General features: G+C 40.1%; 1 protein-coding gene across 5 annotated transcripts in view; it reads right to left on the bottom strand.

Annotated features, from left to right (window-relative positions):
- LOC122740668 (core histone macro-H2A.1) overlaps window positions 1-24,333 on the bottom strand; it is a 101,401-nt gene that overhangs the window by 63,652 nt on the left and 13,416 nt on the right. For all 5 annotated transcript variants that reach the window (XM_043983161.1, XM_043983165.1, XM_043983162.1 and 2 more), the window contains exon 2: window positions 18,771-18,972. In XM_043983161.1, coding sequence (XP_043839096.1) covers window positions 18,771-18,942 — 172 coding nt within the window. In that variant the 5' untranslated portion in view covers window positions 18,943-18,972. The remainder of the gene's footprint in view (window positions 1-18,770; window positions 18,973-24,333) is intronic.

Raw genomic sequence — 24,333 nt, 5'->3', positions numbered from 1 at the left:
AAGACTATCTTTCTTGAAGACTATGATTAATATTCCCCTTAGGGCTGGTCCCCTCAACTGTATTTATTTATGTCTGGACTTTAGGTTTTGCTTTCCTGACATATTACTATGGCTTAAATAGCTAGGGAGAGCGGATAATAAATATATTTTTATTAGTTGTTGATATTTTGATGGAACAATAGTTGGAAAGACTACTCACAAAACTCTTACTGCTTTCTTTTCTCTTCTCCATAGGGGACTTTGTATCTCAAAAACAAATTCTAATAATCATCTTCAATGGTTCAAGGCACTTGGGAGATTTTTAAGACTGTAGAACCCTCCCCAGGCCCTGTACTCTAATGATTCCCATCACCTACCTGGGATAGTACAATTACAACCCAACTGGACTGTTCAGCCCTCAGGTACCTTTTTGCCTTAACAAATATTGCTCATTTTAAGTTGTCCCAGCAAAAAGGAAAGACCATCTCTTGAAACATTTAAAGATAACTGGTTGTTTTTCCAGCAGCTACCACATGTCTAATCACCGACTTAGCCTTAACAAACTTAAACACTTGATTTCTACCCTTTTTGGACTGCAGATATCATAGGTAATAATGTCACAGCCAGGTCCAAGATCAGAAGCTCTTGTCTAAAACAACTTTTTTTCCTAGGAAAAAGATATATGATGATATAATCATAGTATGTGGAATTTATGTAGTATTTATCACCTAAAGACCTCACCTTCCTCAGTTATTCATTCTTTAATTACTTCTCTATATTCTTAGGAACAGAAGGAAAACTTTAATAACCAAGGAAGTCTTCTAGGATTACTAGAAATGTCACCTTCCCAGATCCCAAGACCAAAAGAACATAAGAGTTAAGGGATCAGGATATTTTTCAGCTCTAGATTCTGTCTGACAGGAAGAAGAGAGGCATCAACTTGGACAGGGCATGAGAATCCTTTCTGATGCTGACCTTACAGGGTAAGGATCATGAGACCAAAAGAGATCAGAGTTATAAGGGACCTTAGAGCTAATCTAGTCCACCCCCTTCATGGGACAGAGGAGAAAACACTTAGAAATGTGCCTTTAATCGACCTGCCCTGTCATATTAGCTCCAATGTGTCTGATATTGCTTTCCTTAAATTCTTGGATGACAGATTCATTTTGGATTATTATTTTAACCCTTTTTTTGAATAAACTGTGTATCTATTCCATCAGTGTACTTTCTCTCAGAAGACAAAGATACACTCAAGGACACTGGCATTTCAGGTGACAGATACACTCCAAACACCAAGTCACCCTACCCAACTGCTAAACACCTGAAACTTGTTCCTGGGTTCTGACTTGCCAAACAAGGATATATATGCAAGATAGCTTTGCCTTATGTGAAATTCACAAGCCTAGATAAAGAAAGAGACCACAGCAGACCTGGGGCCTTCTAAAGACTTTCCAGAAGGAGGTACATAGACTTCTGAGGTGAGTAGAAGTTCAAAATAGTGAATATTGCTGCTGGACTCTCCAAGCATTTCTAAGCACAAGAGCCCCTTGGGTGGCAACACCTCCTAGACCACCATTCCTGCTTCCAGACCAGCTCTCACAGATACCATCCAGGCAAACAACTCTTGTGGAGAAGAGCCATTCATTCCTACTGCCACCCAGAAGACAGGCAAGCCAGACTAAATGAAGCAGCAAGGTAGCCTGAGAGGGAGGAAGGCAGGCAGGCAGAATTTTAAAGGCAAGCTAAAACAACACTACCACCTTGAATATGACCTCCCCTCATACCTAGATGGAGACCCTGAACCCAAGAGGCCTGGGAAAGGAACAATGTCTAATAGCACCATCCTGGGAAGCCACCCCTATGGAGATCTGGCAGTTTCTCTTGCAATTGCTATAGTCACAGCTATTGAAGAAACAGTCTTGACCATGTCAAATGGTTCCATGACAGACCAAAATGCAATAAAAATGATATTCAAAAAAAGGGCTGATGAAGAAACCATTAAACAGACACTTTAAAGTTCTGTTGGTGGGCTTATGAACCAGTTCAGCCATTCTAGAAAGCAATCTGGAGTTCTGCCCCAAAAGCGATTAAACTGCACATACCCTTTGCCCCAGCAATACTTCTACTAGGTCTGTATCCCAAACAGATCAAAGAAAAAAGAAAAGGACCTAGAACTGCTAAGAATATTTTTGTACAGATGGGCAAAAGAACTGGAAAATGAGGAGCTGTGCATCAATTGGGGAATGATAAGTGAATGTAATGCATTACTTGTTGTGCTCTACATATAGTGAACTTCCAGTTTAAAAATTTTTTCTTTAAAAAAATGATATTAAGGAAGAGGCACTACAATCCATCTGCTTTGCTACTGTACTATAAGGGCCAGGGGTCCTTTCTATCTTACTTTCAGTGGAAATGTTCCCTACATGTTGTCTCTCCCATTAGAATGAGAACTCCTTTAAAGCAGGGACTGTCTTACTTTTGTATTTCCAGTGCTTAGCAAAATGTTTTGTACGTTGCATGTCCTTAATAAATATTTCTTTCTTTCTTTCTTTCTTCATTCATTCATTCATTCATGCATGGTAGCTAAAGTGCTATGCCACCTGTATGAGGGATCTCTGAGCAGGTCACAAAAGTCTAGCATGGTTTTGTTAATTAAAAAAGAAAAGAGGATAAACAATAAGCTGCTGTGAATTCAGGAATAACAACTCATAAGAGGAGCATGAGCCAGGTCAGAGAACAGGGTCACCTAACTTCCACAATGGAATGATGGCCTTAGGATTTCCAAATGCAACCATTTACATTGCAACATATGGAGGAAGAGGAAGAATAACAAAAGCAATCCAATTGGGAATCACTGGTATAAATACACTTCTTTATTATGAGGGAGGGCTCATGGAGTATAGTCAGGGACATTTGGGAAATGACAAGTATGACAAAAACAATGCATCAATAAAACATTTTAAAAAATAATCATTGGAAGTAGCAATTTTCTCCTAACAACCAAAGAAGAAATATAAATCAATTCCTATTTCCAACACATGCCCTAAGATTCTGTTGGTCTGCATTTGCTTAGTTTCTACTCCATTTTAATTTCTCTTAACTGTCATCATGAATATAAAGCAGGATGGCTCTAGGGAAAATATAACTGGCAGAAAGCATCACTCCCACATGGCAATTATAGTGAAGGAAGGACTGTTGGATCACCAAGCTTACTCTGTAAAGCATTCAAAGAACTTACAGCCTAGTTAGGGAGAAAATTATACCTACTTCAGAATTCTCTAAAAGTGTTCCAGCTTGTCAATATCCTTTCTAAAATGTGGCACCCCAAATTGAACAAAACATAACAGTTGTGACCAGCTCAACAAAAAAGCAAGACAATCAAATCCCTTATTCTGGATGGTATATCTCTCAATACAACCTACTTTCACATTAGTTTTTAAAGATATCATGTAATACATTTAATTGATTTAATTAAAGATATCATGTAATACAATTAACTTGCAATCCACAAAGACTTCCAGATCTTCTACATGTGACCTGTTATCGTGCCACAATTTCCATGCTTTTAAAGTTAAATCCTTGAACTCAAATGTAGAAATTGAAATTTGTCCCTAGGAACACTTCATATTCTTAGATGTAATCCTCAATTCTAGACAGCTAGAATCACTTTGGATCCTGATTCTACTATTCATTTGGATCTCTCTCCCAGCTTCATGTAATCTGTAAATCTGATAAGCATGTGATCAATGCCTTCTTTGAAATCATGAGGAATAGTATAAGCATCAAAGACAAATGTCTAGGTTATTAACCATTAATAATACTATTTGGGTCTGGTTGATCAACAAATTTTAAATTCACCTAATTGTCCTAATATCTAGCTCATGTTTCCATCTTGCCTTAGAAGGACAGAATGAAAGATGCTTGGCTGAAATCTAAGATATAGGTAGCTATACATATCTAATTAATCTAATATGTATGCATACATGTTTATGTATGCATAAATATGCATATGTACACACACAAATTCTTTCAAAAAAGGAAATAATGGTAAAAGGCTGATATGACCTGTTCTTCATGAATCCATGAAGGTTCCTATTGATCACTTCCTGTTAAGACTGCTCAGAAATAATCACTTTAATAGTGAATTTAATAATTTTTCCAGGAAATCAAAGGTTTATCACACAATTCACAAATTCCAACTCCAATAATGTAATACCTTTTCTTGTTCTCCATGATTTTTCAAAGATCACTAACAGCAGGTTGTTAATCATAACACCTAATTCTTTTAGAACCTTGGGATATACTTCTAGCCTTGGTAATCCATATCACCTTTAAGGGCAGCAAGATTTCTGGTAATCATTTTTATCTTCTCTCCCAGGTCTCAAGATCATCTTCCTCAGGAAGGAAACAATTGCCAGCACTGATGAACCTATCTGTATACCCTAAGGTTTGAGTGTCTTGCCTAGAACTACATAATCTTTTACACATTTGTGTGATGCTTTGTCATTTACAAAGTGCCTTCGCATAAATGATCTCAGTTGATCTTAATAATACCCTTTGAGAAAAGTAAGGCAAGAATTATGTTTCCCATTTTCTTTTTTTGCCCATTTTTTTTAAAAGGAAGAAACGGAGGCTCAGATCAATTAAGTGACTCTTCCAAGCTAACAAAGCTAGTTAATGGTCAATCCAGGATGTGAACCAATAAATATAATGGCCTGCAAGCTCAATTTAAATCAACAGTGTGACAGGGCAGCCAAACCTCCGGGTTCAATTTCAGGCTTAACAGTCTCATGACTTCCAGAATTAAGGAATAGAGTCATACAACCTCTTCGGTACTATGGTCTATTATTCCTTTTAGAAAGGATACAGATAAACTGGAGAATGCCCAGGAGAAGACAACCAGAATGATGAAGAGCCTTGAGATCAAGCCACACAAAGATTAACTGAAGGAACTAGAAATGTTTAGCTAAAAAAAAAATCGGGCTTAGGAAAGACTTGGTAGCTACTTTAAAACATCTGATGAGCTACCATAGTAATAGGAAAAGGAATTAGATTTGTTCTTCTTAACCACAAACAGCAGAATTAGGAGCAATGAGCAGAAGTTCAGAGAGGGAGAGCTATCCCAAAGTGGAATCACTGGCTCCCCCTCACTGGATTTCTTCACACAAAGGCTAGATGACTACTGGTTAAGTACACTTCAGGGAGAATTTTTGCTCAGAAGACCTGGGTGTGTAAGCAAACAGCAGCTCCACTGTTCATAAAATCTATCTGGGCCTCAGTTTCCTCATGTGGAAAACAAGAGGATTGGATCAGATGACCATCATGGTCCCTTCCATGTCTATGAGGCTGATTGCCGAATGATTTATTTTTTGGCCATAGCAACTCATTTATTACAATATAAAGGAGTTTAAAGTTACATACATGGAAGGAATACTCATCCCAACGAACGATAAAAATGTGTCAACACAAACATATATACACACATACTGAGAGATTATTTATTAGAGTGCTGGCCCTGGAGTCAGCAAGACCTGGGTTCAAGTCCCACCTCTAATATATATTGGCTATGTGACCCTGGGCAAGTCCACTTAACCTTTTAGGTTTTCCAGTAAGCTTTCTAAAACTATAAATTTCAAAACAGGGTCCAATCTGTATAGTTAGAGGGAGTTCCTTCTACCAATAGAATCACATCTGCTCCAAAATATATAGAGGCATATATGTGTGTGTACAAACATACATGCATACCATCTTAAAAAACTGGTGAAGCATGCATAGAGTCAAGGAACTTTAAAGCTGGAAGAAACCTTAGGGATCCTTTAATCCAACTCTTCATTTTACAGAGACTTCTTCAAGACTGAGTAATAAGTAGCAGACCCTGGATTTTGAAGCTAAGTCCTCTTAACTCCAAATTCAGTACTCTTCCTACCATACTATGTCTCTCCTCATCATTCCTGCCCATTTCCTCTCCTCTCTGAAGTCACAGTGAGTTTGTGGCAGAATCAAGACTAGATTCCAGATGTCTTGACTCCTGTTCCAATGTTTTTTAAACCATGGAAGCCCAATGGTGTCCCCATTCTGCTTCTCTGCTCTAGTTAAGTGGTACTCAATGAGCATGTTCAGGAAAGGCTGGGGTGACTAGGGGCTAGAGGTAGTAAATTTAACCATGACCTCTGGTCTTAGAGCTAATGTCAGGGCCAAATACCTTCCCCCCTAAGCTCTCTGAGCCTGAGGGATTTACTTCCTTTCCCAAGGCCAGAAGCCCCAGAAATGATGTATGTTCACTGAAACAAGTATCCGTATAAGCAGGATGTGCTGACAAGAGAATTCTCTCACGCCCCCGATTTAAGAAGAGCAGCGTGGCTGAAAAACTGATGGAAGAAGGATAGAGAACATCTGACCCAAGTTAAAGATCAGAAGTCAAACAAGCTGAAATGTGGAATAAAGAAGATCTTTTTATTAGCTTAGCCCAGACTTCAAGGTGTATTTTTAATGACTGTCCCTTTCCTCTGTGTTTTATTGCAAAATGAAATCAGGCTCCAAAAGATACCTCATCCAGTCTGTCAAGTGGCTGGAAGATCACCCAAGGGACACCTATTGTTCCCTGGGTCAAGAGTCAGCTGTGTAAAAATACACATTACTCAGGTCAATTAACTACAGACAGCTGCAGAAGAGACGGCTGTTATCCAAGGACACTAGGCTCCTATTAGGGAAGTCTTATGTTCAGTTGTTAATATAAGAGAGAAGACAAAGAAGGTGCAGAGTGCTGAAAGGAAGGAAGGTGGGTGGGTAGGGATTTGGGAAAAATCAGAGAAGACAAATAGAAAGAAGGGGGAGAGGGGAGCTAAATGGGAGATATAATATGCAATCAATATGTTTAATGAGAAGACAAAAAGCAAAACCAAAAAGGAGAATTAAATTCGAACCACAAACTCATAGTGTGGGAAAGATGCAAAAGGCATCTAAAGCTTAAATATATCAAAATAAACACTGGTCCCTCTAAAGTAAAAAGTAGTCCATGTGGGGGTGGGTGGGGAATGCTATTGTCTATTCTAGTGCTACTGTCACAGTTCATTTCTACACTCAAGTTTGGGAACTGCCTTCAAAGCAGGGAGATCCTTAATTTTGTACTTGAGGAAAATCAAAGACCAAAGTGATTTGCCCAAGGTCATATGGGCAAGAAGTGTCCCAGTCAAGCTCCGACTATGATCCTTTGGCTCCAAGGTCAGCAAACTATGGCTCACTGACTCCAAAATCCTCCGATGTTGCCGAACACCTGCTTTTTCTCCCCTCTATACCTTTTGGTTATCTAGGCTTCTAGTCCTCCTCCTCTCTTTCTATCCAAACTGTATCTATTGTTTAAGTTCTTTCACGGAAGTCTTTCCTAGTTCTACCAGTCAATAATGACCCTTCTCCTCAGATCTCACAAAAGCACTTTTTGTTTACAACTCTTTAACGCAGGTATCCTAATTTTTCTTAGTCAGAAGTAATGTCAGGAATTATACAATATAATTACTTACATAGTATATGTATTATCCTCTTCTTAGACTGTGAACTCTGAGAGGGCAGGAGCTGTGATTTAGTTACATTTCCCTATACTTAGAGCAATTCTCTGCATATAGTAATTGCTTACTAAATATTTGCTGAATAAGTGAATTGGATGGCAGAAGCCTCTTTGGCTTTACCCTTAGTCCCTAAATTCAGCCCAGCTGAGCTAGCCTTCTGGAGGGGAAACCCTGCCAGTTTTCTCCCATGCTCAGCCTTTACTGGCCTGGATTCTGGCTTGAGTTTCCTGCCACAGCTGCTCCATGCCTCAAGTCTTACTCTTCAGGCACCTGACCCACACGGAGACCTAGACATTGGTGCACAGGATGGAATCTCTGCAATATTTTCATATTTCCTCTAGGAGTGAATTTGATTTGTAGAAGCAGCTAAAAGTCACTCAAAACTAAGACTGGTGAATGATGCGATAGGGCTAGTAATCGCATGTTTGGTTAAAAACAAGTCCAGATGTAGTCTAAGCAATGTCAGAAGCACAGAAAGGAGTCTGCAGCCTCCCAAGCGGGTGGCATTCATTTAGATATACAAGTTTTGGTCTGTTTATTTTTAAAATAAGTCACATGGTACACAGTCAGACCTCATCTGGTCCATCTGTTAAAAGCCTCTCACTGATTTATGGTTGGCTACACCTTGAATGAAAGCATGCATGCAATTAGACAGACCAAAAACTCAGCTCTTTATCCATAGAGCTTTGGTTTTCTCCTACAACTTGGTACTAGACTTCCCTAACCATCCCATTTCCCACAGGCTAACCTATAATGTCCAGGTTAGACAAATGAATCAGAGAAGCATGGAATATTAGGGCTGGAATGAACCTTAGAGGTTATCTAATCCACATTCCCATCCCCAATCTCCTTAACCCCATTTTACAGATGAAGAAACAGGCCCAAGGAGCTTAAGTGACTTGCTCAAGGTTACATGTCAAGTAAGAGACAGAGCTGGGATCTGAACTCTGGTCCTCTGACCCCAATCACCACCCTGCCTCCAAAACTATCTCCTTTTCAGTTTCAGATTCTTATATCCTAGTGACATAAGGCTGTAGATTTAGAACTGGAAGGGGCATCAGAGGTTATTTTGTCAAATCCTTTCCTAACAGAATGAGGAAACTGAGGTCTAAGAGAGGGGACCTGTCCAAGATCACTAAGGGAGGAAGGGAGCCAAGATGGAAATCCAGAACCTTTGACTACAAATCCAGTGTGATTTTCTACATACTTTCCTGTTTCTCTATCTTTTCCATCTAATTTCCTGAGTCTGTCCATTCTTTGACCTACTAAGCTCCTTGCTTACTGAACCATACATACACTTTGGCTTTGGTTAGATTCAATTTAGCATTTAATTCCATACTGTCACAATTAACTCATGAGTATGTGTGTGACTCCATCTAGACCAGAAGTTACTCAAGGGTTGGGACCATGTCATATTCTTTTTCACTCTCTCCTGCAACTCCTAACACAGTGACAGGCACATAGTAGACACTTACTGAACACTTAATACTTTGATGACTTCATTGTTTCATTAGTGTGAATACTACCTCAACTGGAAAAATCACAACCCTTTTGTCTTTTTATCAACTATGATTCTTATCTATGCCTTCCTGTAAATCTACCAAGGATCCACCCAATAGAATCTTTCATCTTGTTCTCAGAGGGAGCCAGCATCCTCAGGATGTCTTAACATCAATTCTCTCTCATTCTGGCTCTATGATAGCAACATCTCTTTTTCAGATTAGACATGCACTTTATAACTAATGTTTTAAGTCAGGAAGATCTGACAGAATTTAAGGCCTATCTCTGACACATGCTGTGACCCTGAACAAGTCATTAATCTCTAAGCATCTAGGACCATAAGTTTCAGAGAAGATACCAATTTGAATTGGGAGAGGAAGGTTCCTCATCTTGGATTGTCCTATAGTAACGAAATCCCAGGTCTTCTCCTTATTCCTACACCACTTCTTATATACAAATTTTAACTGGCATGATGAATTAACCTGCTTAAACACAGCTTGCATCTTTTCTTTACCCTTTAGGATATTTATAATGTTGTTTATTCTAACATCATGGTGCTCCATGAGTCACAGACATATAGCATCACTTGGAGAACACCAGTGTAAAAGAGTGCTGGGCTTTCTTTTGAAGCAACAAATTCAAATAACTGAGGTTTATACAGTTTCCAAGAGAACTTATAAATTTCCCCTTGAGAAACACAATCAGTGATGTAAAATGGCAGCCAAAAAAGTTAATGAGATCTTGGGCTATGCTGAAAAGCATATTATCTGGACAAAGGAAGTGACAAGGAAAGTGACCAATTTGGAACCCAAGCATCTGAGTTTTGATCTTGATGCTGGTACTTATAGTATAACTTCAGACTACATACTTCACCACTCTGGGCCTCAGTTTCCTCATCTGTAAATTGGGCTGACTGGACTATTTGATCTCTAAATTCCCTTCCAGCTCTGAATCTATATTCCTAGGATACTCTTGTTATAATCTGGCCTGGTCAGGTTATGTCTGTCTTCTGAAAGTCTCCAGAGAACTACCTTGAAAAAAGACTGGAGATATTTAGCTTAGAAGAGACTTCAGTGGGGCCACAATAGCACTTCAAGGGCCATCATGTGAAAGAGGGATTGCTTTGTTCGGTCTTACCAGGCAAAAGGTGGCCATTACTGAGTGAACTTCCCAATAGTTAATGCTGTATTCAGGTGGAATGGGTTGTCTCTGGAGATCCTGTGCTCTCCTTTCTGAGAGGTCTTCACTCCTTAAACTTATGACAGAGGGGATTTTTATTCAGGTACAGATTAGACTAGATGTTTTCTGAAGTCCCTCCCAACACTAAGACTCATGATTCGATTTCTGTTAAACCAATTCTGGACCCAGTTTATTATTCATCTTAAGCACCTTTACAAGACATGCACAATGAAGGACTAACTCAAACAGCTGTCAGTCAGACTGTATGTCACAAACTGGTACTGCCCACACTTTCTAATAAGTGCTTACTGACTAATAAGAATAAACATTAATTAAAGGTTACTGTTAGGCAAAGGGCTTTATACACCTCATCTCATTTGAGCCTCACAACAATCCTGTGAGGGAGGCAGGGTTGGCATTATTAGCACCATTTTACAAATGATAAGCTGAGACCAAGAGGGAAAGTGAATTGCCTAAGGTTACACTGTTAATAAAAGAGCCTAGCTGGGACTTCATTCCTGATTCCAAGGTCAATGCTCTTTCAACCACAACACACTGCAGGCCATGCTCCATTTCTCTTAAAAGGGAAACATGTTTTTTGAAGCATGTTGCAAAAAAGAGTCAGCCAGTTGAAATTGGGCCTCAGGCACTTACTAGCTGTGTGACCCTGGGCAAGTCACTTAACTTCTGTTTGCCTTAATCCAAGGGAGAAGGAAACGGCAAACTTCGGCAGTATCTTTGCCAAGAAAACCCCTAGGACAGTCTTGGCATGCTAGCATACATGGGGTCACGAAGAACTGGTCACAATTGAATGACTGAACAATAACAAAGGATTCCCTGTGGGAATATGAAGCAGAGATGGTAGAGTGGACAGAGGCCCAGAAAAAGTTACCATAGGGCCAGAACCACATTGTCTCAACTGTCCCTGCTGGCCCATAGTCACTCTGAACCTTGCTGTTTTGGATGAACAAAGACATGGAAAAGCAATAGAGGCCTGTAAATGACATGAGAAAGATACAGATGCCACTGAGACACTAAGAGAACAGCAGCATGCCATGATGTGACTGACAGAAATGGGCAATAGTGCATGGCAGACCAAGGGATCACATTCTATGGGGAAAATCTGAGAGGTTAGGGCTCAGCAGAACTAGAGAGCCATCTGTAACAAGAATTTCTCGAAGGTGCTTTCTGGTCACCAGACACAGGTTCACTCCAGATGCTGTATTTTCCTTTCAAGTAAGATGGATGATTCACCTAGTCATACCAGAGGAGAAACAGATGCCCAGCCTCAAATTACAGAACAACACACATAGCCCACATTGCCCCCCCTCCCAACAGAACTGAAGAGAACCCCCACCCCCACCCCATGTCACCCAACAAACCCAGTTCTTAAATAAACATTCTTCTCCTTCCTCGCTTTCATTTATCAAAAGGAATCTATAACATGGTTGTGATTACATCTACTTTGTTAGCAATGGTTCATAGACTCAAAGGGTCCTATGAAGCTGGAAGGGGCCTTAGAGGTCACCTAGTTCAATTCATTCATCTTCAAAATGGAGAAACTGAGCAGAGGTTAAATGATCACACAGACAGTAAACAGCAAAGCTATTATTCAAAAACAGGTCCTTTGACTTCAGGAACCCCCACTTCCACTGTGGCTGGGTTTTCTTGCATACACACAGGTATGCTTGACCTATACACATCCCAAGGACAGTTCACAGAAGTGTACTGAGAACACTTGGAACTCACTGAAGTTACCTCCAACTTGTCCTAGCTCAGTGAGAGAATAAGTTCACTTGTGGGAGGCAGACTCATTGGGAGGAGGAGGATGTAGTAGGAAAAGTACCATAGTGAGTATAGCTATCCCTTCCACATGGGGGGGGGGGTTGGGGTGGTCCCGTGATCTGGAAAATTCAGAAAATCTGGAAAATGTTTGGCCCTCCCTTTGTACCAGAGAAGTCTGAATCTCTTCTTTTTTCTTCTATGGGGTATTTATAGGACCTTATTATAAAATTTGGGTTAAGTATTTGGTCATAGACTTTGTGTTGTCTGCAGCTTCCACAAAACGCCCCCCAAGATTCCCATTTAATTTCGTATGCTGACCCGCAATATATCAAAACCATGATGGGGAAAATTGCAATGCGGAAGGGATAACTGAATTAAAAGACCTTCGTATGAGTCCCAGGTCTGCCAATGCCTGACTAGGTCTGTTGTATTATTAGACAAGTCACTTCCTCTTTCCAGGCCTGTTCCCTTTTTTGCAAAAAAGAAGAAGTTGGACTAGATTGTCTCTAAGCTCCTTCGCGGCTCTAATGTTTTGTGGTTTAAGGTCCCTTCAAACTGTGACGGACATTCTATAAACTTCCATGGCCAGAGCATCATTTCTTACCAACAATTCTCTGGATGCTTTAACTAGGGACATTCCTAGCCCTGGCTCTAGTTCATATATGGAGTGGGACTGCAGAGTTCAAATCTTGCTTCTGATGCTGACTGGCTGTGTCATCTTGGGAAAGTCAACTTCCTGGGACTTAGTTTCCTTAGTGGATGGACTAAATGTCTTCTAAGTTTCCTTCAAACTCTGCGTATCCTATGATTGTACTCATGTGGGACGGTTTTTATACATCTTTGGCTCTGACAGATCAGAAGCAAACTGTATTACTGGCCTTCTGTGGAAAGAGGATAAGAAAAAATCATTCATTTGTGTCCTATTTACTTAACTCCTCATTGCTTTCTTTCCCCAATGTAGCCTTGAAAGATCCACAAAAATTGTTTGATGATTGAGATGCGGAACTTCACCAAAGCTACTACCATCAGTTTGTTATATTGGGGGAGAGGAGGGAAGATGAGGAGGATGGGGAGTTTAATTTCCTTTACAATTGAATACTGAAGTCTACTTAGGGAAAAATAATTGGTTGGGGAAGTGAGGTGGGGAGGAGGAGGGAGGAGGAGGGAGGAGGAGGGAGGAGAAGAAGGCCCTGCAGGGGGTAAATGTTATTCATCTGAAAGTCAAAAAGTAGTGCAATAAGCAATTTAAAAAACTCAGCAATCTCCATTTTAGAATCCTACAATGTCAGGGCTGAAAGGGACCTTAGAAATTCAGTCCAGCACCATCAGTTTATATATGATGTAAATTGAGGCCCAGATAGGGGAAAGGACTTGACTAAGGTGTTAGTTTTGTATCAACTTCGTAAATTCTCTCTCTCTCTCTTTTTTTTTTGTGAGGCAATTGGGGTTAAGTGACTTGCCCAGGGTCACACAGCTAGTAAGTGTTAAGTGTCTGAGGCCGGATTTGAACTCAGGTACTCCTGACTCCAGGGCTGGTGTTCTATCCACTGCACCACCTAGCTGCCCCTCAACTTCATAAATTAAAATTGAATAGAGTGGCAGTAATTTTTTTCCCCAGATCTCTGAGGTATGTAATACCAATGTCCTTACTCCCATTTTACAGATGAAAAAACTGAAGTTCAGTGAAATAATCTGTTCAGGATCATATAACTAGTAGATGAGAGAGTCAGGATCCAAAACCAAGTATCTCTTGATTCCAAGGTCACTGTCATCTCTGCCATATTCTTTTGCTTGAGAGAAACTATGGATATGTACATTAAGGATCTGTGTCCTCATCAATGTGGAAATTGCCTCTACCAATGCAGATCCCAACTTATTTGGAACTTCAGAGATGCCTTAGAGTTGCCTGAGGCTTACAGAGGTTATCTATAACAACAATAATAAAATGATGATAATGATAGCCAGCATTTATATAGCACCTACCATGTGGCAGGCACTGTGCTAAGCAATTGAGTTATCTTATGTGATCCTCACAGCAACCCTGGGAAGTAAGTACTATTATTATCCACACTTGACAGTTGAAGAAACAGAGGCAAAGAGAGGTTAAGTGACTTGCCCAAGGTTACACAGCTAGTCGATGAAGCTAGATTTCAACTCAAGTATTTCTGAGTCTAGGCCCGACACTATCGACTGTGCCACTAAGCTTCCTATGTGGTAATTTTTTGGGGGCAGTGGCGGGGCACACCTCTGATTTGGGCAGAGGCTCTTAACTTTTTTTTATAGAATTGGAGGGGACCTCAATGGCCATTTAGTGAAACCCTTTTATTTTACAGATGAGGAAACTAAGGCTCACAGAGGGGAAGAGACCTAGCCAGGGTCACACGGTATATTGAGGCAGGACTTGAACCCAGTTGAGCTTGATTCAGTCAAACTACATCTTTATGGAGCATGCTCAGGTTGGACTAACTTAAGAGCTAACTCCTCAATGAAGCTTTTATAATCCCCCCTCCTGTCCCCACCCCCAACTTCACAAAGCAGAGGTGTCCCTATAAAGAATGCTATTATTCAGGTCAGAAAGGACATGGGTTTGAATCCTGCCTCCTATACTTACTAGCTGTGTGACCATAGGCAAGTTAAGCTTTCCAAGTCTGTTTCCTTCACTTCCAAATGTGGATAATAACTATATCTATCTCACAGGTACACATCAAAGGGGATAATGTGTGTATGTGCTTTATAAACCTTACAGTGCTATTTAAAGGTCAACTATTTCTCTTGTTTTATGCCTCTCTCTAATGCACATATGTTATAGTGTATATTACAATTATGTATCTTTCCCTGTTAGGCTGTGAAATCCATGAAGGAACTGCTTCTTATTTAAATGTGTCTCCCCCAGGACAGTAATTCTGCATACTCCAAATGCTTACTATTTGTTTGTGAACAAATGCATATATTCCATATCCCATCCAAACTGTTGCACTCACTTCAACATGAAAGCCATAGCTTCCCTTAAGTGTCTTGCTCATACTGTTCTCTCACTCATTCCTCCCTGTCTCCATCCCCACTTACTTAAATGCTGCTCTTCCTTCAAGATGCCACCTCCTCCATGAAACCTTCTCTAATCACACCAATAGTAATTGACCTTTTCCTCCTCTATATTCCAAAAGCCCTTGTTGTCTTTATCATTCATATGGGTCATGCCACACACTGCCTTATAGCATATTTATCTGTGTTCATGTCTTAAACCCTCCCCGCCATCCCCACTAAGAGCTCTGTGAGGACAATGACTGGGTCTCATTCATCTGGGTCCTCCCACAGGCCTTTGCAAATAGATGACACATAATATTTGTCGAAAGAAAGTGTTCTCACTGAAGCAAAAATTAAGTGACACTAAAATGGCAGAGTAGAGAGAGAGGGAACTCAAAACACTAACCTCTTTGAGCCTCTTTCTCCATCTGTAAAATGGGGGGTTGCATTAGATGATCTCAAAGCTACCTTCTGATGCCAAATTTATGATTCCCCTTTCATTCTAGTAAGGGAATTTAAAATGTAAGCTTAACCCAGGATTCCAACACCCCACTAAAAAAAAAAAAAGATCAAAGAATTTAGGAGGACTCTAAATGTGAGAAGCCTATTCATTAAACACTGGCCCTCCACCACCCTCTCAACTGCAAGACCACCACTGCTCTCTGTCGCAGCTAGGTGCCCATGAACAATGCATGAAAGAAGACTACAGAATGGTAACTGACCAGGAAGCTCTAACTCTACATATGGTCATTCTTGGCCCCCCACATTTGTTAGTGCTCCTTAGCTGCCCAAATTGATTTTATATTTACTCTGAATATGGTTTATTATAATATTAACTAACAGCTCATAGAGCATTTTAAAGTTTACAAAGTGCTTCACGCAGAGCATTCCATTTGATCTTCAAAATAAACCTTTAAGGCAAATATTATTGTCCCCACTTTACAGAAGCAGGGAGAACTAGATTATTACATATACTGAAGGCATATCTGATGCACTGGTTGGTTTGGCAGAACTGGGTTTTTTTCTTTTATTCTTTGTTAGAAGAAATGGCTCTGAGTAGGAAGAAAGATATGTTCAGAAACAAAGGTGATGTGAAGATAAAAGATATCAATAAAAATAAGATTTAAAATGCTTTTTTAATTGAAGTGAATTGAAAGTGTCATGCTGTAGGATATTCTAATGTATACTACACTATTACATGTAGTGCTTAGAGAGCCTTGTTCTGGGAGTTAGAAATCCTGGGTTTTGATTCTAAACCTCTTAGTAATGGTAACTTGCTTTGTGATCCTGACTCAAGTCCCTTGCCCACTCTGAACCTCAGTTTCCTCCACTGTAAAATGAGAGGATCATGTAATCTATTACATGATTGCTAAGGTCCAATTGCTAAAACCAATCTAATAATCATCTTTGATTTAAAACTGTGGGGACCAATTTTTAATTGGGGAGTGCTAGCTAAGCGGCTCACCACAATATTGGGGGGCAAGGAAGGAGACCGGCAGCCTCCCTCAAAACAGAACAAGATTTATTTTAACAAGAACGAACTTAAAAAAAAACACACACACACAAACAGGATCAGTAGGATCAAGGGAAAGGAAATAAAATGGGGAAAGGGAAATTATAATACCTGAAAAAATACCACCACCCAGGAATCAGCTGAAAATATGCAGCAGAATGACTGTTGCTTTCCAGCTTCCACCTAGAATGCCCAATTCTCCTCCCCCAAACCTAGAAACACCCCACACAGCCCCAGCCAATGGCATGGCCACTCTGACAGTCACATGACTGCCCTCACTAGGCTTCCAATCATTATAAGTTTGCCAGGCCCATGTAGGTGTCTGCGAGTGGAGATGACATGAGGTGCCAGAGGCCTGGAAACAGCTACAACCAGTGGATGGAGCACCGTGCATCGGAGCCCCAGGCTGGAGCCCCAGGCCAGTGTGCGCCCGAGGCATAAAAACCTCAAATAACAATTCTTTACAATACTTGACTGTTTTCAAAGTACTTACACATATGTAAATGTGGACCCTTCACAACAACTCCATGAGGAAGGAACTGCAGCACTTTTTTTTCATCCTAGCCTGTAATTCCATTGGATTAAGAAGTCACTTAATTCCCTTTATTACTGCAAATCAGTACCTGATATGGAACTTATCATCTTATTATCCAAAGTCATATAGATAATATGTGCCAAAGATGAGACTGGAACCCTGGTCCTCTTGATCCCAAAGCAGTCTTCCACCCAGCTATGCTAGTTTGCTTCTACCCTAAGCAAAATTAATTGCCCCTATTTAATAGATGAGAAAATGGAAGTTCAGATTATAGGCAGCCTTGAAAGGTAGTGGATTACTTATCACTGGATGTATTTGACCAGACAGGATCACCACCTTTTAAGGAAAGTCAAAGGGATTCCTGCTTTGGATAAGAGCTGAATCTCTGAGTGATTCCTGACCGCCAATCCACTGTTCTTTCCTCTAGGTTATCTTTCTCTGGAGGGTCTCACCCACTACTTGTTGAGCACTTTACATATGAGTTGGTTTGCACTAGCATATGACAGTTTTTCCTTCTTATTTCCCAAATGCCGAAAGTACCAGTGGGACAATAAAAACATGGCTCCATGCGAATTAGGTGTATTAGATTTGAAGAAGCTAAACCCCATATTGTTGAGTCTAATAATTCAATAAACATTCGATCAACATTTATATTAAGTTCCTACTATGTGCAAAATATGATCAATAGCCTTGGAATCTAAAAGACCTGGGTTGAAGTTCTGCCTCTGACACATTTCAGTTGGGACAAGTCACTTAACCTCTCCATTCCCAAGTCCAATCTCTGAGACATTCAGTTGTATAACAGTTGCTCATCTGCGAGTTCCTCACACTAATGAAATCACAGGTCCAGACCAAAAAAAAAATGTAAATTACAAAAAAGACAGAAATGAAACAATCCTTGACCTTACGGAGTTTGATTTTTACTAGTGGGATTCTAGAGGAATCCTCTTCCCTAAAGAGACACCTCCTACTTCCCCCAGTCTCAACTCTTCTATCCCTCCTCAAATTTTCTTCAGTCACTTTGTCTGGTGCTCTCCTGTGGTGACCACATCCTCCTTTGTACAATCCTTGTTTTGTACATGCCAGATCCATACAGAAAGCTCCTTGAGGACAGAGACTGCATTCTTCATTTGAATCCCCAGGCTGTAGTACAGGGTCTCACACAAAGAAGGTGCTTATCATAGTTGTTCACAGAATTACATTCTTTCTAACTATCCCAACACACCCCTGCTACTCTACATAAATGGCCTGCCCTCCAAACACACCCCACTCATACCTGTCTCTATGGCTTTGTTCAGACTGTCTCAGCCTGAAACGCCCTCCCCCTCCTCTTTTCTGTGCCAATCCACGTTCTCTCCATCCATGGAGACTCAGCTCAAGGCTCCCCTCCTCCTGCAAGCCTTCTCTAAATTCTGCAGCCCACAATGATCTCCCCTTTCCCTGAACTTTAGTTTATATCACATTTAAACATGTAAAAGTCTTATTCACTGACAGTTTCTTTGTGCATAAGGTCCTGTCTCCCTATCACACTGTAAACTTCTTGAGGATAAAGTCTGGAACCTTTTTTGTTTTTCTTCCCTGTGTCTTCCCCCCGCCCCCTGCTCCCAATAAAGTCCCAGGTCGGGCACATAGCAGATATCATGTGAACGCTTGTTGGATGGCCACTTCACATTCAAGTTGAGTTGAGACTCACCAGTCAGGTATTCCAGAACAGCAGCCATGTACACTGGAGCACCCACCCCAATCCTGTACTTGGGGTGTCCTTTCTTAATGTATCGCAACATCCGCCCCACAGGGAAGATGACTCCAGCCTTTGCTGACCGGGAGGTTTTGGTGGACTTTTTCTTCCCACCCCGGCTTGACATCTTGTATTTTCCTTGATGTTAAACAGCACACTAAAAAGGCAAAGGAAAAAAGCAATCAGATCACCTACTCCAGTCCTGGGATCATCTGCAACAGAACATGCATACATAGACTAATAGTCTACCTCATATCTGCCTAACTGAAGGCAAATGAAAGACAGAGGATTTGGTTCTTCTGTATAGACTTGAAAACACTTAAATCCTCTTTATTCTCTTGGAATGAACTTACCCCCTCCTCCTTTAAATAAATGATTCCACTTTCCATGTCTGACACTATGACATCCATTTGCTTTATTTGCCATTTCATTTAAATAACACCATGAAAATGATGTGACTGTCCGTAAATGCTTTTATACCGTATTCTTTTTTTTTTCCTTTTTTTTTTTGGTGAGGCAATTGGGGTTAAGTGACTTGCCCAGGATCACATAGCTAGTAAGTGTCAAGTGTCTGAGGCTAGATTTGAACTCAGGTCCTCCTGAATCCAGGGCTGGTGCTCTATCCACTGCACCACCTAGCTGCCCCTATACCATCTTCTTAAAAAAGAAAATTGGATTTCTTTGCTAGGTTCTCTATGTTTTATATTTAATCATTATATTTACACAGAACGAAAACGTAGGGCTTATCTATTTGTTGGCCATATATGTTTTGAAGCTACTTCACCCGCATGGAAACTGAATCTTAAAATCCATGACTAACTTAATGCTTATGGTTCTAAGTGGCAAGAGCAATTAACTTTCAGTTTCTTTGGAACTTAATTTTGGAATTTATGGTTACCCTGGCCTTTTAGGTTCTACCAAACACTCGCTAAGTTTGGTCTTAGCCTGACAGAGAGAAGAAGTGGTCAGGTCCTTTCACCCCTCTAACCTGCTAAAGGTGATATGGAGGAATCAGGTAGCCAGTGAGAGGAGGCAAAGTGGGGGAAAGCAGCAAGATTGACAGCTAATATTGCTGTACATATAGACATAGTGTGGTACAGAGGAAAGTGCTAAATTTGAAGTCTAAAGTACTGGGTTCAAATCCTGACCTGACTTACTACTTATGTGACCTTGGAGAATAGGATATAAGCTATCATGAGAATAGGAATGATTTCATTTTTGTCTCTATATTCCTAGCATGCACTTAGACTACTTCCCAAAATACAGTAGGTCCTTAATAAGTACTTATTAAATGAATAAACGTAATTGAAATTCTCTGAAACCTGAGGCAACACGGTATAGTAGATAGGATGCTAGACTTGAAGTCAGGAAGATATGTCTTCAAATCCCACTTCTGAAACTTAGTGGGTATGCGATTCTGGACAAGTGCATTATCTCTGTGAATCTCAGTTTCCTCATCTGTAAAAGGAGGGGGTTGGAACAGATAAGCAAGCACTAAGGCTCTTTCAACTCTAAATCTACGATCCTATGTTCCCAAAGGGCTCATTTCTTTTGTACAATAGTTTTCTTAAAGCACTTAGTCCCCTGAACCAGTGTAAAGGAAATGATTTTTTGATTCTATTAATGACCAATTATTAAAATAGAATTAAGGTTTTTGCTCTTTATGTCCTCAATCAGGGACCAGTTCCTGGAGGTCAGACAGTCAGTCTCTGAAAAATAAGGCTAAAAGATGAGATTACCCAAATCCTAGGAGAGCATGCTCCAAGATCTTGGGCAGGATCTCACCCAACTAAGAGACCTTATTTCTGTTAGAGTATAAATAGAATCTGATTTAGATGAATTCCAGCCTCAAAGCATTAAGCCCATTGTGGCTGAATCTCAAGATGAAAGCCTTGTTCTCAGCAGGAGGAGCTGAAGACTTTTAGCCCACCTCTTATTAATTGTTCACCAATCAGGGTTGATTTTCATCTGTCAGGGGCACTCCTCTTTTCCAAAAGTACATTAGGATTCCAGTATCCATGTGTTTTGTCTTTGGTTACTGAGAGAAACCACTGACCATCAATTTATTATTACCTAGTCTAATTAATAAATTGATTATTAATTACCCAGAAACTCTGTCTCAGGTTTTTTATTCATGTGAAGTGTGATGGAACAATGAAATAGGTGTCAATATAAGTTGTTCACTTTACAATTCACAGAATATTTTCCTCAAAATAATCCTTTGAGAAAATACTATTTTTCCATTTGACAAATGAGAAAATTGAAACTCAGAGAGTGATTCATCTACATAACTGGTAAATAGCTGACCCAAGACTAGACTCTAGGTCTTCCAATTTGAAATCCAACATTCTTTCCCCTATACCATAGAATACCAATTTCTTTTTTCTTTCTTTCTTTTTTTGTGGGGCAGTAAGGGTTAAGTGACTTGCCCAGGGTCACACAGCTAGTCAGTGTCAAGTGTCTGAGGTCGGATCTGAACTCAGGTCCTCCTGAATCCTGGGCCAGTGCTTTATCCACTGAGCCACCTAGCTGCTTCCAATAGAATACCAATTTCTAGCGGAATCACTAACTGGCTCTTGGCAGCTAACAGAATCTTTATATCTGCCCAGTTTCTTAATCTGTGAAATGGAGCTAACATCATTAAATAAGGCCTCAGTCATCAATTCAGAGGGCCTGGTCTCTATGAAGTTAGTTCAACTCATTGAAGGCCAGAGAAATATTGTTGTTTATAAAAACACTAATTACAGTCTCAAAAACGGCACCACCAGGTACACTCTATTCAATGCATCAGGCATTTTCCAATGACGCAACATATCTGTCTTACTGTTTCATTCTTCCCCCTTGGGGCTGCAATGTCCCTTGAGAGACATGGTTCAAATGTCAGTAAGATTAATTCTTAGAAAAATCAGCTCTGTGACAGATAAATCTGACAGGAGCTAAGACAGTTCAAACCTTGGTTCAGAATCAACAAAAGAGCTAGTTGTCCAAGGAAGAGAGACCTTATTCCTTAAAATACATCTATCCACCCATCCACCAAAGGATGGCAAAGAGTCAACTGTCTCCTAAAGGCTAGGTAAAGCAGAAACAGGGCTTATTGTCAGAGTTAGTCCTTGTAAGCCTTACTTATTTTATTAAGAATGTTTCAGGGCAGGTAGGTGGCGCAGTGGATAAAGCACTGGCCCTGGATTCAGGAGGACCTGAATTCAAATCCAGCCTCAGACACTTGACATGTACTAGTTGTGTGACCCTGGGCAAGTCACTTAACCTTCATTGCACTGCAAAAAAAAAAAAAAAAAAAAGGTTCTATTTAGTGTCTATTGATGCAATGCATCTCATTCCTTTACAATACTATGAGGTCTAGATGGACTGTACCTTATGTTAACTTTCTATCTTCACCACCATCTAACAGTACTTTCAGCGACAGGTCAGAGGACTTAGAGCTTCTGGAAATCTAGTCCAATGTGCTCATTTTAGAAATGAGTAAAAGGAGCTTCAGAAAATTTAAATGCACATAAGTCACAAAGGTAATATAGTACAATGCAGGGTTGCAACTTTGGCCACCAACCTCACAAGGCTGCTGTATAAAATGCTTAATTAAAATGTTTGTTGAATGAATGAATGTGACTTAAAAATATTCCCTACTTACAGGTACCTCTACCCACTAAAAGGAGGAAATGTGTGGTTCATATTTGTCTTAAAGATCCTAACTTGGTTCTGAATAAACATTTTGCTACCTTCTGTGTAGTGTTACTGCAAATATTTCTTAGAACCATAAGCTAAAATAGAAATTTCCATTGAGTCTATGGATATCAAAGTCATGCCCTGCTCTAGTCATTTTTAAAATGGGTGAGTATTTTTGTCTTTTAAACAGAAGCATATGGAAAAGTGATCAATATTTCCTGAAATCAGTTCAGCTCTTTATTTGAACATTTGACTTTAGCTCATAACACCCTTCAACAACCACCGTGGGCATAGCCCACCTTAAACAGTGAGTCAAAGCTGCCTTCAGTGGCTTTTGGCTAATTACAGCTAGAGGAGAGTATGACCTCTGTTCAGGAGAGGAACAATAAGACTTCTGTGCTTGACACGCTCTGAAGTACTTCTTGTTCCATAGAATGAAAGTTCTTTGTCCCATTCTGCACTCAGACATTCACAGGACCTGATTCCAGCAGCTTGCCCTGAAAAACTGAATAGCCCCGACTTTCCACTTACACCTGGCCTAGGGAGGAGCCAAACTGCCTCTCAAGCCCAATATATGGCAAAGTAGAGGTGTGTGGGCCAGAACAAAGGCTGGTCTATTATAGTCATATATTTGAGACTTTGAGAAATTAGAATTTTTAAAAATTGCATAAACGTTTTCATCTCTGTGTGAGTAATTCTTGCCAACAGTTCCAAACTAGCTAAATGTATAAGATATAGAGTTAAGATGTTCAAAATTTAGGCCCCAGTTCTGTGAGGCAAGACAGTGAACATTTTGTCTTCCAGGATTTTCAAGTACATTTGCAATTTCAGTAAAATAAAATGTACTTCAAATAAGGCTCTGCAAATGAAATAGCCTTTTTGAGACATGTCTCAATTTGGGGTTCAGAAACTATGGTCCTCATAATTATAGATGAACAACAACAGCACTAGGGATTTTTATTTTTGTATTCCAGACACCTGAGTTTCAGAGAAATGGACCACTCATCCCCAGGGGAGGCCTGGTTGTACGGCTTAAAGGGGTTGGATTATGATAATGAAGCACCCCCTTGTCATGAATGAGATTCAGTGCTAACTCCTCTCCTTCTTGGATGCAGAGACATTATCTTTCTGATTTGCTTGCTCACTCTTCAGCCTAACATCCTTCCCTGAAGCTGAGCTTCTGGGACACCAAACCAGCAATCAATCTAGGGAGGAAAGCTCTTCTGACTTCATATCAAATGAAGTGCTAACCTAAGGTCTGTGAATTAAAAAAACAAACAAACAAAAAAACCCCAAACTTTTGATAATTTTACTTCACTATGTAACTGGTTTCCTTTGTGACTCTATGTACCTTAATTAAGAACATTCTGAGAAGGGGTACATAGGCTTCCTCAAACTGGCAAAGGCACCCATGTTTAGTATAGAACAACTGACTGATACAGCAACCTTTTAAGTCCTTGCATAGTATAAACAAAAACAGCATTTCAAGGTTATTTTTCATGCTTAATCCACTTTATACTCATTTCATTCCAAACTGGAGAAGGCATCTGTCTTACCAGCATGCCATGTCAGCCACACAGAATCAAATACCCTTCCTCTATGGTCATGTTTCACAGTAAAGCCTCTAGAATAAGTTTCTAGATCAGATTTTTAAATATTTCCCTTTACACTGAGACACTAATAAAGGCAGTGTTTTCACCTTTCTATATTTAATGCCTTTTTTATGCATATTTTCTTTTTTTTCTCCAAGGTTAAATTGCTGTGTGACCTTATACAGATCCCTTCCCTTCTCTGGATTCTATCTATCCTGTGGTAAAATCAGAAGGCTGATTGGTAT

The sequence above is a fragment of the Dromiciops gliroides genome, chromosome 2, assembly GCF_019393635.1.
Source record: "Dromiciops gliroides isolate mDroGli1 chromosome 2, mDroGli1.pri, whole genome shotgun sequence".
Lineage (NCBI taxonomy): Eukaryota > Metazoa > Chordata > Mammalia > Microbiotheria > Microbiotheriidae > Dromiciops > Dromiciops gliroides.
Note: the sequence above shows the minus strand (reverse complement) of the source record. Positions and strands in the feature narration are given on the sequence as shown.